A 17,869-nucleotide genomic window follows, 5' to 3' on the forward strand; every position below is an offset into this window, starting at 1 on the left:
CCACAGTGCTGAGATTAAAGCTGTTAAGGGACACATTCAAGGATTCAGGCCATAGATCAAATGAACTTGCCTTATCACCATAAACAGAACTTCTGTCATGTGACTTCAGACAACTGTTTCATCTCCTACCTTACATAGGAATCGGTTAATCATGGAATCAGGCCCTGGCAGGGACCCAGATTCTACTTAGGATAGTCGGCTCATAACCGAGAGGATTTTAGAATCAGTTGGGGTTGGTTAGACAAATCACCTTGGTCCCTTTTGTTAATGAAAAATGTTAATGCCTTCTTCAGGTCTTTGAACTTGAAGGTCAGCAGAATACTTCCTTCCAGGCCAATAAGAAATCTAGGAGACTAGCATCTCAGAGGACTGAATTGGGAGAAGAGCTAATATGTCACAGGAGAATTAGGGAATGGAGACTAAGATTGTCTAGTAGACCTTACCTGCCAGCTCAAGTGGCCATTCCTGGATTTGTGTTTAGTGCCCAAGTAAGTGAATGGCACTGTGACACACTTGTCTCTTACTTTTACTGCCACTGTCCTTACAAAAGGGCAAGGACTTTTTTCCCTTTCTTCCCGTGTATCACTTTTGGATTAGAGAAAGCTGTGCATCACTGGTACTACCTTTCTTCACTTCAAAAGCCATGAATTTAGGCATTTCCAGTGTTAAAACCTCCTACATATGTAAAGGTAGAATCCTGCTGGTATAACCATCCATTTATTACATAATCAGCCTGCATTAGGCTTCATTGTCTCAATCAAAATCAAGTCCACTGTAACAGGATGGCTCATAACATGTAATATCTAGGTGGGGAACAAGTGATGACTTTACAGGCTATTCAGTTGCTGAATTTCCAAAGAATAACAGATACCTTCTGTATAACACGTAGATGACATTGTTGAGCAGTCCCTAAAAGAATATAGACATACGCAGCTTAAAGAGGCTCTAACCTTATTTTTAAGAGGCTCTATTTTTTTTATAGTCTCTTGGGAAAGAAAGAGACAGACATCTCTCAAATACATTTATCTTTCTCCACCTATACCATGCCTTTGTAGTTCTGATCTAAAAGGGCCACAGAGTGAAAGGGAACATTTTACCTTCATGATTTAATCATTTAGTTCTTCATCCCTGTGTTAAGATTATGGACAGAGCAATTAGTGCCAGTAAAATGGTGGCTTCTGGGAAGGAACCTGGCTTTGGATTGAATTAAAAACAGACCCTTCTGACACAGCTTAAAGTAAACTGGTGTTCTATTTCCTGTTTAGAACTTGGCTTTTGTTACGAGGGGTCTCAGGTTAATTGTATAGGGGGTAACGCTAATGGAGAGGATTCCCTTAGTTCTGTGATGAAGACATGGCAACTATGATTTTTGTTAACACCCCCAGACTGTGAAGGTGTGGTGGGAAGAGGGATTTGGTATGCCTGAATCCCTTATCTTCTCCAGAGCCAACCAACCTAAACTTGTCTGCCAGGCCTTGATTATAAACCCCAGTACTTAGCCTGCCTCTGGTATATTCAGCCTCTGTCTCTGGTATATTCTCTTGTACTCAGTGGCCTCTCAAGGAATAAGGTCCTGTGAGCTGGGGACTTTCAGTCTCTTTATGCAGCCATCGAATCTGCTTCTGTCATGCTTCACTAGAAAGTATCATTACCATCACTTCCTTACCCCTTCTCCCACCTGATGCTTCATCCAAGTGCTTGTCACATATACAGAACCCAAAAGTCCTCGGGCTCCCATTACCCACAAATGCCAAGTCCAGCTCCTAACTTGACAAACCTTTCACTGGTATGCTTCTTGTGACTGTCTTCAATCCTTCATTTCTACTTGCCACTTACCCACCCCTTAGTCAGGTTTAACTGCTTCCCCGTGTCACATTCCTCTCCAGCCCAACTACAAGCCTATCTTCTTCTGGAACATTTCCATGTGAAAGATACTGAAATTAAAACAGTAATCATTCATTGCTCTAACGCATTTTCACTTAAATATTGGGTGTTAGATACAATGGATAATTTTTTACCCCTTAAATTACGTTATCTCTCTGCTGTTTTTAGTACTAGTGACCCCTTCATCCTTCTTGAAACAATACGTCATTTGGAAGTATAACAATGACAAAGACCACTAGAGGGATTGTAGATCAACAAAGAATGACAAACAAGCAGAGCGCCCTGAGGAATTCCAACATTTCAAAATTTAAAAGAGAAGCAGGAGGTTGCATTTCTGTACAAAAACCATCTTGACTAGCTCTTTCCAGTTTTTTTTCAATTGTCTTTCAAATCTTCTTCATTTATGCTTTGCCCCACCCCTCTATCAAAATGTCCCTTGTTTAAGAACTCTAGTGACTTTATAATACTAAATTCAGTAGTCAGTTCCCAGTTCTCCTCCTAATTGACCTAATAGCCAGATATGACACAGTTGGTTACTCCTCACTCATTGGTATGCTTTCTTTACTTGGCTTTCAGGATACAACGCTATTGGTTTTCCTCCCACTTCAGCTGATAGACCTTCTGCATGGAGAGGTTGCATTTTGAGTCTACTGTTCAGTTAACAGGAAACATGGAATAAATGGTGGAATATCACCTGCCATGTGTGTACGGGGATGTGGGAAAGCACCCAAGAGCACTTTTTTAATTTTACTATCTCAGAACAGGCCAACCTCATTTTGGCTCCTAGGGCTGGGTTCTATAAAGAAAATTAGAGAAAGTGGGTAAATTGAGAATTTTTTAAAGATTTTATTTATTTATTTGACAGAGATCACAAGTAGGCAGAGAGAGAGGAGGAAGCAGGCTCCTCACTGAGCAGAGAGCCTGATGCGGGGCTCAATCCCAGGACCCTGGGACCATGACCTGAGCCGAAGGCAGAGGCTTTAATACACTGAGCCACCCAGGTGCCCCTAAATCGAGAATTATTAAAGATCCACCAGTCTTCTGGCTATTTCCAATCAGCTGGAATTACATTAAAATATATCTGACCCCTGCTCATTGTCTAGGGGCCTTCAGTCTTGGGCTGTCTAATAAAATCAACTCGAAGACTTTGCAGTACATAAATTCTGGCAAACCAGGGGAGTGATCTGTGATGCTCCTTTGAAAAATAAGATATGTGCAAGTGGTTTATAAGTCTTCCACACTGCCCCCTGCCTCACTTCTCAAAGATCAGCAGTGACCCTCATCTTAATGCTGATTACCCCAAAAGAGCTCCTCAGAGTAGGTGCTTAGTTGTAATTAGAGTTGCTAGAAACCCCTCCTTTTCTATTACTAGAGATTAAATTACTCTGTTATCTTGAATCATTTTACATGAAGTTTTCTTCTCTATCTAGAGTAATGGTTGGGGTGTTAGAAGAGTTCAGCACATTACCTTATTAATAGGTAGACGTTGAATTTGCCCTCCTATGGAGTTATCCTTGCTGTGCCCAGAACACTGTATTTCCGTGGGATTAAAAAATCAGGCCCAGACAAAAAAGTGCTTTGAGCTGTTAATTAAAGTACAAGTACTGTCCATTAAGGAAGATACTACAGCCCATTGCCTTATTGAATGGCATACACCTGAATCTCAGCGAATGCTATCAAAGAGGCTTTCTACATTTACCCAAGGAAAATAAATAAACCCCAGCATTCTTGACCCCACTCTTAGTGGTTCTTATGCTTGCTTACTTACCAGTTACCACAGAATAATCACAGCATCTAATAGGATGATGACTTAATCACAGAGTTTTTAAACCTCACAGAATTTTTAAAGGGAAAAGCCTTTATATTTTCAGTGCTATATGTAACTGTGGCAGTAACCAGACATTCCTTAGAGTCTCTCAGTGGACCAAATGTACACCTAACTAAATAAACTTAAATAATATAAAAAGGCGATCATTTGCTCCACAAAAAGCTTCTTATCAAATTCCTTAAATAGTAAACTTCCGAATGATTCTAAAACAGGATTTTCAGCTAAAGCCCTTGATTTGAAAACATGGCTCTGTGTTCCATGGTCAAAACCATATGTGTCTTCACAGCTGTAGATTCCTCTATTGAGAAGAGTGATTCCTTCCCAAACCAAGCCTTATCTGAAGATCTGGATAAAGTAAGGAGCTGGGAATTTAGAAGTCCAGGTCTTGAGCAACCACTCCACTCCAGACTTGTGGTAGGGCTTTAGAAAGCCTCAGACTGGTAATCAGGAAACCCAGGTTCTGTAACAGTAAATAATAATAATGCTACAGTAACTACTATTTACTGGGAACCTATCAAATGGTAGGCATTGTACCACTTGCAATCTAGACAGTAGATTATTATCCTACAAAAACCCTGTAGGGTGGAAGACAGTATCCTGATTTTACAGATGAACGAATAAAGTTCTCATGTTATGTAATTTTTACAAGGTCCTATAGACAGTTATTAAGTTAAGGTTTAAATCCAGGTTTGCCTGCTCCAAGTTCATGTTCCTTCTCTTTCTATCTAATTTGGTGACCTTGAATGAGTCACTCAGCCTCACGCAGCTAAGGTTTTTCTCCGTAATGTGAGAAGTTTAAACCAAGTCAGTGGTTTTCAATCCTAGCTACCATTAGAGTTGCCTGAGGAGCTTTTAAAAAACAATGCACAGGCTGTGTCCAAACTAATTAAATCACTCATTGGAGTGGGCCCAGGATTTTTTTGTTTGTTTGACTCCCAAGTTGGTTCTAATGTGCTGTCAGAATTGAGAATCACTGTTAAGTGTATGATACTAGAATCCTTCCATTCCTTGAAAATTCAGAAGCAGAAGTCTCAAGAGATACTGGACCTCATTTTTCCCCTTTTTGGCTAAAATCAAATTGTGCCAGTGCCCATGACTAAAACATTTCAGATTCCTGTTCACTAGATTATCTTCATTTTCCTTTTAAACTTCTCCTATGGAACAAAAGAGTACAAAGTGAGTTCTTGAAATGACAGAAATTTTTAAGATTAACAGAAACTTTATAAGTTCCCTGAATCCCTTTACCCCCTTTTATTGACTAAATAGAGAGGAAGAGAGCATCATGAGAACCTGATTATTCTGAGCCACACTGATAAGACAGAGTGGTAGCAAAATGAGGAAGCTAGAGATGCTCATCCCCAAGGAGGTTCCCAAATCATCCACTTGCCAACTTGGATAAGCGTCAAGCAGGGACCTTGTCCTGATCTACAAGTGAGGCTCATTTATTTTTGCATTGGAGCTGTAATCACTAGCTGTTAAGCTCTCCAAATCTTGAGCTGGGAGAATTATTATACAGAGCTGAATGGAAAGACTGGATTACACAAAATAAATCCTTACAGATACAAAACCAACACTAAAAAAACCCTTGACCATCATGCTTTATTTTGTTGGGCTGTGAACTATAGAATTTTACTTGGAAAATGCTTGGATACATACAAATAGCAAGACAGAGCTGGCAGATACAGCAGGCTTAATGTATAAGATGAGTGAGTAGAAAGCATATTTTTTTAGCAGAGAGAGAATCGTCCATTAAGTAGGTTTTTAATGACTCTCTATAGCCAAATTTATCTCACTTTAGTTAATGATTTCCCAGACGAGCTTACTTTCTCTGCTGTCTTTCATACTTCCCTCTAAATGCTGCAGGATTGACTCTGGACCTCACCTCTCCAGCCAGAAATTGGAAGAAGGACTCACTGGTATCAAAAGACAAAAACCTAGAAAGATGGTTTATAGTGCGGCTGACTTTGTCAGCCAGATCGTTCTGGTACCCATAAATATTTTTGTAAATATTTACCCCATCATTGTCAAATTAATTCTGAAACAGTTCCTTCAGTAAGCATGAACTTTCAGTAACAACTGAATTAAGTAACTATTCTCTCAGGGACCTTGGTTCCAAGAATTCCAGAAAGTAAGAATTTAAAGTGAGTGGGATTTCTCCCCAACTGTCATCTTAGCAAAAATGACTGAAAATAGGGCATAGCTGAGTTGTCCTAACAAAAGTAAAGAACAGAGTTAAAGAACTTCTGAATGAGACAGACAGACAGGTCTGAGTCTTTATTGTTTTGGCATCATTGTCACCAAACCATTGAATAAAATGATTTCCATGTTGAGCGGAGATGAGTGCCTTAGAGGCCACGTGCTTCTGGCACTTGGGTCCAAGTCTGATGGGGACCATACAGCTATCTCTGGGACATGTTCGTTTTCTAAGAGGTCTGTCCCAAGCGAACATCTTAATTTTGTAATCTAATTTTTTATTTAATTGCCTTTCCACTCAGATCTTCCACCTCCTGCAACTCGAGAACGACCACCAGGATGCAAAACAGTATTTGTGGGTGGCCTACCTGAAAATGGGACAGAGCAGATCATCGTGGAAGTGTTCGAACAGTGTGGAGAGATCATTGCTATTCGGAAGAGCAAAAAGAACTTTTGTCACATTCGCTTTGCTGAGGAATACATGGTGGACAAAGCCCTTTATCTTTCAGGTAAGTGTTTAGTTATGAGCAGTGTGCCCACCAGACACAATGCAGAGATTGCAGCTCAGTGTATTTGCATTTGTGGCAGATAAAGAAGTTTAGGCTTAATGGCATCCCCTCTTGCCTTCAGAGTTGGAAAATGAATGTTTGCACCCAACTTCTTTAAAGTTCTTTAGCAGTTCTCAGTTGCTTCCATTACCCAGAACTCCTTACTTGTCACATCTGAGGTCCTTGATTACTTGGCTTACCTCATAACACCATCTCCTAGTCCTTCACTTACATACCATGTCCTAACCACACTAAGCTAATTCTAGTTCTCAGAATGTGCCATGGTGTTTTATGCATTTTCCTCTGACTATAATTACCTTTTCCATCCCACCTGCCATATTCACATCCTCACACCTCAAAGCTCCAGTTCAAGCATAACCTCTTCTGGAAAGCTTTTTCCAGAAAGCTTTTTCCAGAAACCTCTTTCTGGAAAGCTGACTTCTCTTCCCACTGTGCCCCAAGAACCCCTTTCTTAGCACTTCCACAGTACCCAGTGTTTCCTCCTAGCATAACGCCTATAGCACCATGCCAGAACTGTCTCTTTCCACATCTGCCTCCCTGGCAAGAGTATGAATTCCTTAAGGGAAGGGGCTGTGTCTTATTTAACTTTGAATCCCCAGCATCTAGGAAGAGGGGAGGTCAGTTAGATGCCTGTTGCAACAGGCAAGGGAAAACGTAATGAGAGCATGAAAAAGTAGGCTGGTAACAGGGAAGGAGAGGAGGAAGAGGATGTAGAATATTCCTTTTTATTAATTTTTTAAATTTTACTTCCAGTTAGTTAACATCTAGTGTGATATTAGTTTCAGGTATACAATATAGTGATTCAGCACTTCCATATATCACCCAGAGCTCATCCTAACAAGTGCACTCCTTAATCCCCATCATCTATTTTCCTCCATTCCCCCACCCACCTCCCCTCTGGTAACCATCAGATTGTTCTCTATTGTTAAGAGTCTATTTCTTCATTTGTCTGTCTCTTTTTTCCCCTTTGCTCATTTGTATTGTATCTTAAATTCCACATATGGATGAAATCATATGATATTTGTCTTTCTCTGACTTATTTCACTTAGCATAATACTCTCTAACTTCATCCATGTCATTACAAATGACAGGATTTTATGGCTGTATAATATTCCATTGTGTATATATACTACCTCTTCTTTTTTTTATTTTCACTACCTTTATTTTTATTTTTTATTATTTTTTATTGTTATGTTAGTCACCATACAGTACATCATTTGTTTTTGATGTAGTGCTCCAAGATTCGCTGTTTATGTAGAGTACTCAGTGCTCCATGCAATCCGTGCCCTCCTTAATACCCATCACCGGGCCAACCCATCCCCCCACCCCCTTCCCTCTAAAATCCTCAGTTTGTTTCTTGGACTCCACAGTCTCTCATGGTTCATCTTTCCCTCCAATTAACCCCCTTCATTCTTCCCTTCATTCTCCTAATGTCCTCCATGCTATTCCTTATGTTCTACAAGTAGGTGAAATCATATAATTGACTTTCTCTGCTTGACATTTCATTCGGCATAATCTCCTCCAGTCCCATCCATATTGATGTAAAAGTTGGGTATTTATCATTTCTGATGGTTGAGTAATATTCCATTGTATATATGGACCGCATCTTCTTTATCCATCCGTTGAAGGGTATCTCGGCTCTTTCCACAGTTTGGCTGTTGTGGACATTGCTGCTATGAATATTGGGCTATACTATCTCCTCTTTATCCATTCATCTATCAATGGATGCTTGGGCTGCTTCCATAATTTGGCTATTGAGATGTAGCATACTCTTACTACATTTGCTAAGTGCTGTGAAATGTACAGAAGATTTGATAGCACTTAGGAATGATAATGGAACATTCCACAATAGACTGTTTTAATAAAAACTTAAAGGTGTTGCAAAACTCTGAAGAGTTGTACATAAAAGACAACATGCTGCTCAGGAAGTATCCATCTAAACATGCTCTGTGGCCACAACTATGTCCTAGAAACATTTTCAAGGCTGCCAGGGGAAAGGGGATTGCAATCATCAGTGATGTGAAAATAACTAAATTTTGCCCTTTAAATTTGAACCCACTCCCTGAAATCTCATAAGTGATAGAAATGCCCTGAATTGGATGGCTGATTAAAACAAACAAAAATCCTTTAGAAAAGAGGCTGGGAATGTAGAAATAACCATTTTTTCTGTTGGAATTTGAGCATCTTAGGGAACTGGCATTGTGCATGATGTACCAATCTCATAACGTCACTTATAACATAACATCTGTTATGTGTTTATGCCAAGCTTTCATACCATCTTCTTGTTTGATCCTCTCCATGATCCTAGGAGAATAGGCAAGGTAATCATTAATAGCCATTTTTCTGATGGCTCAGATGATCAAATAAGAGGACTAAGTGTGAAAGTGCATTGTACATTGTAAAGAGCCCTGGTAAAATGTGCTTATGAAATGTATTTATTCTTCCTCTTTCTAAAAAGAGTGTGTAGTGGTTTTTGTGTTAAGGGGCATTATTCTTTATAACAGCTTCATTGAAGTATAATAATTGACATACAATGAAATTCACATATTTCAAAAATACAGTTTGGTTTTACTGACACATACATACAGCTATGAAACCATCACTACAGTCAAAATAATGGACATATTTACCTCCCCCAAAAGCTTCCCTTCGTACTCCTTTTGTGACCCCTTCCTCCTACCCTACCCTTCTCTTCCCAGGCCACCACTGCTCCATTGTCTGTCAGATTAGTGTGCATTTTCTAGAGCTTCATATAAATGGAATCATATATTATGTATGCTCTTCCTTCCTTGGTGTAGACTCAAATTTCCATTTGGTATCACTTTCCCTGTGCTTGATTTTCCTTTAACAATTTTTATAGTACAAGTCTGCTCCTGATTAATTCTTTCCACATTTGTATATATCAAAAGTAATTTATTCTACCTTTCTTTTTTAAAGAGATGTTCTCTGGATGTAGAATTCTGGGTGGGCAGTTTTTTTTTTCTTTCTCAGATGTTACTTCATTATCTTCTTGCTTGTTTTGTTTCCAATAAGAAATATGATGTTATCTTTTTGTTTCTCTGCACATGTCTTAAGTCTATGGAAGCTTTTAAGATTATTCTCTTTTTTTATTACTGGTGTTGAGAAATTTGATTATTATATGCCTGGTATAAGTTCCTTCCTGTTTCTTGCACTCAGATTTCATTGAAATTCTTAGATCTCTGAGTTTTCATTAAATTTGGACATTTTTCTGTCCTTATTTCTTCAAATATTTTCTTCTATTCCCTCCCCTCTCTCCAGTCAGGGGCCCAATTAGGCTATAGTAGGCCCCTTGAAATTGTCCCACATCTCACTGGTACTCTGTTCATTTTCTTTCAGTCCTTTTCCTCCATATTTCATTTTGAATAGCTTATATTACTGTGTCTTCGAGTTCATTAATCTTTTCTTCTGTAGTGTCTAATTTGCCGTTTGTCCTGTTCAGTGAATTTTTTTCAACTTAGATATTGCATTTCAAATCTCTAGAAATTTGATTTTGGTTATTTTTTGTCTTTCATGTTACTAGTTAATATGGTTACATTTTCTCTAACTTCTTAAGTATATGAAATCTGATTATAATAATTGTTTTTATGTCCTTTTATATTAATTATATTATCTGTATCACTTGTGGGTCTGTTTTGATTGGTTGATTTTTTAAATCTTTCTTGTGATTTTCCTTCTTTGAATATTGGGTAATTTTTTTATTGGATACCAAACATGAATTTTACCATATTGGGTACCAAATATTTTTCATTCCCATAAATATTCTTTAACTTTGTTCTGGGATGCAGTTTAGTAACATGGAAAAATTTTTATCCTTGTAGGTCTTGTTTTTTAAGCTTTGTTGAGTAGAACCAGACCAGGATTTAGTCTAGAGCTCATTTTTCTCCACTAAGGCAAAACCCTTCTGACTACTCTACTCAGTACTCTGTGAATTATCCATTTTTTTTCCCTGCTCTGGCTTGTGGAGAAGAGAACTGTTCCCAACCCCATGTGAGCTCCAGAGGTTGTTACCTCTAATGCATAGGTAGTTTACACACACACACACACACACACACACACACACACACACATCAATGTACAGCTAAATAATAATGGAGGACCCTCTGCAGATCTCTGAAGTCCTTTCTTTGTGTAGCTTTCTTCTTTCCAGTACTCTGCCATATAAACTCTGTCTGCCATAGTCTCCCTGGATTCCTAGTTCAGTCTCTTCAACTCAGGGAGATCACCATGCCTTGACTGAGTTCCCCCTCCCTGTCCTGAGGCCTGGAAACTCTCCATGTAATAAACTGGAAAAATCATAGGGATCGGTTCATTTGCTTCTTGTCTCTCAGTGATCTCTGTCTTCAAGGCCCAATGTCCAGTGTCTTAAAAACCATTGTTTCATATATATTTTCCATATTTTTAGTTATTTAAAGCAGGAGTTGGTCTGCAAGCTTATGCTGAGAATGAATTGAGATAAATGTGTGTGGAAGCAGCTAGCTCAGCTTCTGAAACTTAAAAAGCTAATAAAAATTTATTAAGTGTTTTTTACATTTTTGTTAATAGATTTAACTTGAGTAGTACAGCTGGCACAAAAAGTGGACATATGGACTTGAATCCTGGTTTTCTGAATTCTGATCTTATACCACTAGATTGTAAGCACACTACCTCTTCTTTTTAAGGATCCCAAATTATGTATCACCTGGTTCACATACCACTCCCCATCATATCCATTTTTTCCCAGAAAAAAAAGGTTCAGTGTTGCCAAATACATCTAGGAAGTAATTTGGAGGATTGAAATGTCAAGCTGATCCATTTAAATTTTATCAAAATTCTATATAGTGGTATGACTAACACTCCTGAAGTTATCCAAAAACACCACAGTTTGAGGCTTCCTTTCCCATTCTTCCCAACCCATGGTGCCATATGAGGCACCATATAAGGCATCATTCTTAATACCATTACCCCTAGAGCCTCCCTCCACCAAGGGTAGGGTGGCAGATGAAGGAATAGAATTCCTAGGAACAAGATTGCCCCAACCCATAGAATAGTAAACTGTGATCAGAAATGGAACTATAGGGCACCTGGGTGGCTCAGTGGGTTAAGCCTCTGCCTTGGACTCAGGTCATGATCTCAGAATTTTGGGATCGAGTCCTGCATTGGGCTCTCAGCTCCGCAGGGAGCCTGCTTCCTCCTCTCTCTCTCTCTCTCTCTCTCTATTCTCTCTCTCTGTGACTACTTGTGATCTCTCGCTGTCAAATAAATAAAATCTTTAAAAAAAAAGAAATGGACATATACTTCTAGTCTTTTGATGGTTCACCTCGCTAGTAGTGGGGAGAGAATTTAAAGTTGTGTCACTTGAAACTGCTACAACCACATTGGAAGAACTAAACTTGGAAAAATACTTAACAGTTGTTCCCACTAAGCTACTCTTGTACTCCTCTCTCTGCCTCTTGTGCACTTAGGTTACCGCATTCGCCTGGGCTCCAGCACTGACAAGAAGGACACAGGCCGGCTCCACGTCGATTTTGCGCAGGCTCGAGATGACCTGTATGAGTGGGAATGCAAACAGCGCATGCTCGCAAGGGAGGAGCGCCACCGTAGAAGGATGGAAGAAGAAAGATTGCGCCCGCCCTCCCCACCACCAGTGGTCCACTATTCAGATCACGAATGCAGCATTGTTGCTGAAAAACTAAAAGGTACAGAAAGCACTTGCGCTTTGTGATTAAAAGAACCCCTTTCTTTGGGGGAAATTTAATAAATATATTTGCATTGTTGGCACTTATCCTTTGCATTTCCCACTAACGGATTCTAAGCATTTCTTGTGTTAGAGTTCTGCAGATAGAGAGGTGTACCTAGTAACTGAAGAATGAAAAAAATTAGCCCACACCTGTGTCTCTCCTCCTTCACTGCCTCAAGGGATGACGTTTTTCTCTCCAAACATGAGTAGGACAAGATACATTTTCCCCACTTTTCTACATCAGAGAATTTTAGCTGTGATTCATGACTTGGGACCTGTCAGCATCCCATTTCATTGTGGATTACAAGTTAGTTTTGAATGGTAGAAGTTGATGTCAGCCTGGAAAACTCTGGTAAAAATCCCTTTCCACAGATAAGAAGATGGGGACCCAGAGAGTGGTCACAGTGTCCATTCTTAGATTGCTCAGAGACTTAGTTACCACCAACCAAAAGACGACTTCTTTAATCACTTAAAATGGCTAACTTATTTCATGTGGTGATTGTGGAGACTTGGAGACATTGCTAAATCAGACGGTTCTCCCTATAGTTTTTGTTCCTGTTTTCGCAGCTTGACTCTCAGAGCCATTATTCTAATTTAACGTTAATTGCCCTGCCTGGCCTCCTGTGGTAGTCATTTAAATCCGGTCTTTTTCATTCTCCAAATATGGTTGATTTTATTGGATGAATGCTGGTGTCCTATTGATCCTGTTGATGATACCAACCTGGCTCTAATGGTATGAATTTTCCCTGCTTCTTGTGCTCTAGACTCAGCACGATGCTGCTAATTCCACTTTCCAAATAGGTCTCATTCACCAAACTTGTTTGCAACATAATAGCCTAAGGGATTCACTCATTTTAAGAAATCCTTCATTTAGGGGCACCTGGGTGGCTCAGTGGGTTAAGCCTCTGCCTGCGGCTTCAGGTCAGGGTCTCAGGGTCCTGGGATCAAGCCCAACATTGGGCTCTCTGCTCAGCAGGGAGCCTGCTCCCCCACCCCAACCCGCCTACTTGTGATCTCTCTCTCTCTCTCTCTGTCAAATAATAAATAAAATCTTTTTTTAAAAAAAGAAATCCTTCATTTGGATTATTTTGTCTTCCTGTAAGAGAAGAGAGACATAGAGTAGAGACAGAAACAATGGTACATTCTGAAAAGCTGGAATGGCTGAAAGCATTGGTAAAACATCAAGTTCATAACACACCAAATAAGTCAATCTGATTTTTTTTATTTTTAGAGAATGAATGTGATAGTGTGTGGACCTCATGCAAAAAATGAGCAGCAAACATAAAGATTGTATGCAAGTAATGAAATAAAAAGTTGTTTTAAAGGGAAGCCTTACCTCTCATTATATGTCTACACTGAAAAATGGCAAGAGGCAAGAAGTTAAAACCACAGTGAGAGCTATTCCAGTGGACTTAAGGGTTTCTGGCCAGACAGGGATGTGGAGCCCTGGAACAGGCCTTCAGTGGGATGCTAATGGATCTCTCTCCCAGGAGCCTCTGACAGAATATATAAGTGCCTATCTCAGGAAGCTGGGCCAGAAGCTTTGGATAAGTTGTGCTACTATTTTAACATCAGGGAACAACTCCTAACTAGCTGCAGAAATCTACTTGGAGGGTTCCTCAGGCAAGAGAATCAGGATGTGGAGAAATGTAGAACTAGAATGAACTACATCAAAATAGATTGTGACTGGGACTGAGTGAAAAGCCTGAGGCTGTGCACTGAATGCAGGAGTGATGCTATAAAAGGTCAAATATGTAAGTGTTGATGCCTAAAGAGCTACCCGTGTAACTCTTTCTTAAGGCTCCCTCCAACACTGTGATTTTCTGGATCCAGGATATAGTTACTATCAAATTCAAGCTAACTCAAGACTCAGGTTTACTTTTCCTTATTAAAAGAACAGGAATTCATACATTGCATACCTGTACACACACACAGAGAGGTTAAGAAATTCTCAGTATGTGAAAACGCTGATCAGTAAACTTTTACTCTAATCAGTGAACTCTCTATTAGCAAAGAAAATGTTTTTAAAAAAAGAAACAATTCTCTTTCTGAAAATTCTTCATAGACTGCCACCGGTCTGACGACTTTTGGGGTCTTTCGTGCTTTCAGCTGGCCTGGCTACCTGCTGCCTGCGGGTACACGCACAGCTCCTCATCCTCCACGGTTCATTTAACAAGCTCTTCCAATGAGCCACAGTGGTCTCCTTGCCAGCCTGTTGGGTAGACGGAGACATGGCTACTTTTGATGATTTAAAAAATCCTCTTTTTTCAGATGATTCCAAATTCTCCGAAGCTGTGCAGACCTTGCTCACCTGGATCGAACGGGGAGAGGTGAACCGCCGCAGCGCCAACAACTTCTACTCGATGATCCAGTCGGCCAACAGCCACGTTCGCCGCCTGGTGAATGAGAAAGCTGCCCATGAGAAAGACATGGAAGAAGCAAAGGAGAAGTTCAAGCAGGCCCTTTCTGGAATTCTCATTCAGTGTGAGTAGAAGTCAGAGTTCTGTGGAAGGATGAGAGGGTGCTTCACTTAGACTCTACATTCCCCACGAGGGAACCAGGCCTACAAAGCCATCCTGTATCGAGGGCCAAGGACCCCTTCTTCACTGCCTCGTGCTCTCCTTAGATTGCCAAATGCCCAAGCTCCAGTTTAATGGGATACATTTTGGCACCTCCTGTATTCATTTTTTTTTCTGTTATATCTCCTTCATCTTAGAAACAGCAACACCGAACCATGGTCCTGTGCTTTTACTTTTGCTTGTTTTCAAAGTAAGTTATAAGCAGCCTCAGGCCTTAGTGGAGAGTTTGGTATTTGCTAAAGTTAGATTACAGCATCAGCATTTATAAGCTCTGTGCTTCAGATTTGCATCATTATCATATTATGTTTTCTCAGATACTACATTTTAGTGAAAGTATAATTATGTTTCCCAGGGTGGTTGAATAGAAGTCAAATTTGCTACTTCTACCTGTTGTTTTCACTTTGCTTTCTTCTTCTTCTTTTTTTTTTGTCTGGATGTTATAGACACTGGGTGGGATGGGAAGCCATCAAAATGGCCATTTTCAAAAAGAAGTACTACTCCTGGCAGCTCTTTCTGCCCATGAGTCCTGTCCCTGTACTTGAATAAAACCACCTTTTTGCACAAAAAAAGAAGAAGAAGGAGAAGGAAAAGAACTACTACAAACCTTTACAAGGACTCTTAAATGAGACAGATTAGAAAAATTCTCAACTGATATTTTTAGTTCAACATATTATACAACTATGCACTCTTACTTTTTTTTTTGAGTAAGGAACTATATTCACCTTAAAAATAAGAGTATAGTTTTATGATTTGGCTTTTAAACAGTTAAGGCCCACTCTTCCCATATGTGACTTCCCACACTTGACTCACACATAATTAGGATTAAGGAAGAGTTCTTTCACTTTCCATTTTTATTTTGAAAATATATTATGGGCATAGAATCCAGGCAGAGAAAGCATATGTTTTTAGGACTTCAGAACAAATAGAAAAAAAGAGCAGCAAGCATCATGGGACTATAAATCCCTAAATCATTCACAGACAAGTTACAATCAGGGCTATAAAGAAAAAAAGTAACGCCTCTGGATTTTCTTAGTGTGACTACCCACCAGGAAGAGACTCTTATCCTTCTGTTTCTCTCCCCCAAAAAGTCTTGTCTAAGTTTCCCTTCTCTTGAGCTAGTTAGGTAAAAGCACCAGAGTATTTGTACACATTTTTCCATTTGACATTTTTAAAGAGACTCTGAAAAATATGCTTTAGGACTGCACTTGCACAGTATTCTTCCATAAAACTTCTATTTCTCCAGTCAACAAGCCCATCTACACAGACTTAAAATAGATTCCGTTCATCTTGGATTCCGATTTGATGCTTCTGGGTCAGTATACCTCAGGATAACAATAGGATGGATTCTGTTGAAGTCAAATATGCAAGCTCATTTTGTTTATAAAAGAAGCCTATGGTCAGAAGGAGCTGGTACAAGTTCGCTGCTTGCTGCCATGCTGTGCTGGGTCCGTTAGTACTAAATTACATTAGTACTAAGTCACATTCACCGCAACTCTTGCCTCACCTGCCTGGATAAATACAGACTGCCTGTATTAAAAATTTAGTCACCATTTCACCCCAAACCTTCTAGAGTTCCCTTTCTTCATTCTGTATATTGGTATCTCTGCCTTTGAGTCTTCTTTAAGATCATGGTACCCCAACGCATGTAACATTTTCTGAGCACAACCGTAGCCTACTGGTGTCATACGAGAGATGTAACAAGCCTGATGCTTCTCTTACTTCTTTTCTCCTCTCTTTCGCCAACCCTGGATGATACTCCGACCTGATTCAACTGCTGATCTGACACTGCAGTTGAGCAGATAGTAGCTGTGTACCATTCCGCCTCCAAACAGAAGGCATGGGACCATTTCACAAAAGCCCAGCGTAAAAATATCAGCGTTTGGTGCAAACAAGCTGAGGTTGGTAACTTTTTACTCTGGTAGCCCCTCAGGGGGACAGTTTCTTTCTTTAACAAGTTATTGATTTGGAGTTTAGTCAGAGTTAAATAGTGCCAAGCTCCCATGGTCACAACAAGGCTCTAATGAAACACTAAGATGTGTTCTATAGCCTGTCACTGTGACCAGACCATGTGCTGCCAAAAGGGTAATAAATGTGCATGTGTTGTCTTGAATGCATTTTGCTTGATGAAAACCTGAGTAGTGAAAATGTAGCTGTGATAATTGTAAGTTTACTTCTCCAAGCTAGCTAGTCTTGAGTACAATGATAATTACTGACCCGTGTGTCTAGTGTTAGAAATATTAGGGCTGTCTTTTATTTATTAGAGCATCCTGAAAGTCCACACTGCTGTTACATTGGAGCGTTGAAATTTCTGAGCCTCTTTGATCAAATCCACTCAGCCATCTTTATAGGTGGCAGCTTTAAAGGTAACAGAGGACTCTGATTTCAGATTAAGGTTGACACCTAGCTCTGTACTTGTGCTCTGGTGACTTTTAGCACAGAATCTGTCTGATGTGATTAGGTTGCTATCCTGAGTCCAAGATTTAAAACCGAGATGGGCGGTTTGTTTTCACGGATCTACCTTTGGAATGGTGTTACCTATACTTCAAGTTCTTCTGTTCCTGTGGGCAGCTTCCTTACCCGGCCCCTGACACTTTTGATCTGTGTGTGCAGCAACTTTTTCAACTTTGCTTCTGAATCCTCTTTGCTAGTGTGGTAGCAGGTTGTCATATTCCTTAACACTTATATAGCATTTGTAAGGCATTTACATTTTATAAAGCACTTTCACATTGTCTCACTTACGTGAGCTTCCAGTAGATGTGGTGTAGTGGAAAGAGCACTGGATCTGGAGTCAGAGAATCTAGATCACAGCTGTGACACATTGCAGCTCTGTGACTTTGACCAAGTTAGTCAGACATTTCCGGTCTCTATTTCTTCACCTGTAAATTGAAGATATAATGAAAGCAGTCGTGTGGGATTAAATGAGAAAAGAGATATGTAGAGTTTGGAAAATGTAAATGCTATATAAATGACAAATAGTAATATTTCAGTTTATCATTCTTAACTCCATAAGGGATAATAACTAGATATGATAGCCATGGTTTACACGTGAAGAAACTGAGACACAGAAATGTTAAGGGAT

General features: G+C 39.7%; 1 protein-coding gene across 3 annotated transcripts in view; it reads left to right on the forward strand.

Moving 5' to 3' along the window:
- The window catches only part of ENOX2 (ecto-NOX disulfide-thiol exchanger 2), a 266,818-nt gene that overhangs the window by 212,473 nt on the left and 36,476 nt on the right, over nt 1-17,869 (forward strand). For all 3 annotated transcript variants that reach the window (XM_044236076.1, XM_044236073.1, XM_044236075.1), the window contains 4 exons: nt 6,208-6,414; nt 11,937-12,170; nt 14,483-14,695; nt 16,582-16,688. In XM_044236076.1, coding sequence (XP_044092011.1) covers nt 6,208-6,414; nt 11,937-12,170; nt 14,483-14,695; nt 16,582-16,688 — 761 coding nt within the window. The remainder of the gene's footprint in view (nt 1-6,207; nt 6,415-11,936; nt 12,171-14,482; nt 14,696-16,581; nt 16,689-17,869) is intronic.

Source organism: Neovison vison, chromosome X (assembly GCF_020171115.1).
Source record: "Neovison vison isolate M4711 chromosome X, ASM_NN_V1, whole genome shotgun sequence".
Lineage (NCBI taxonomy): Eukaryota > Metazoa > Chordata > Mammalia > Carnivora > Mustelidae > Neogale > Neogale vison.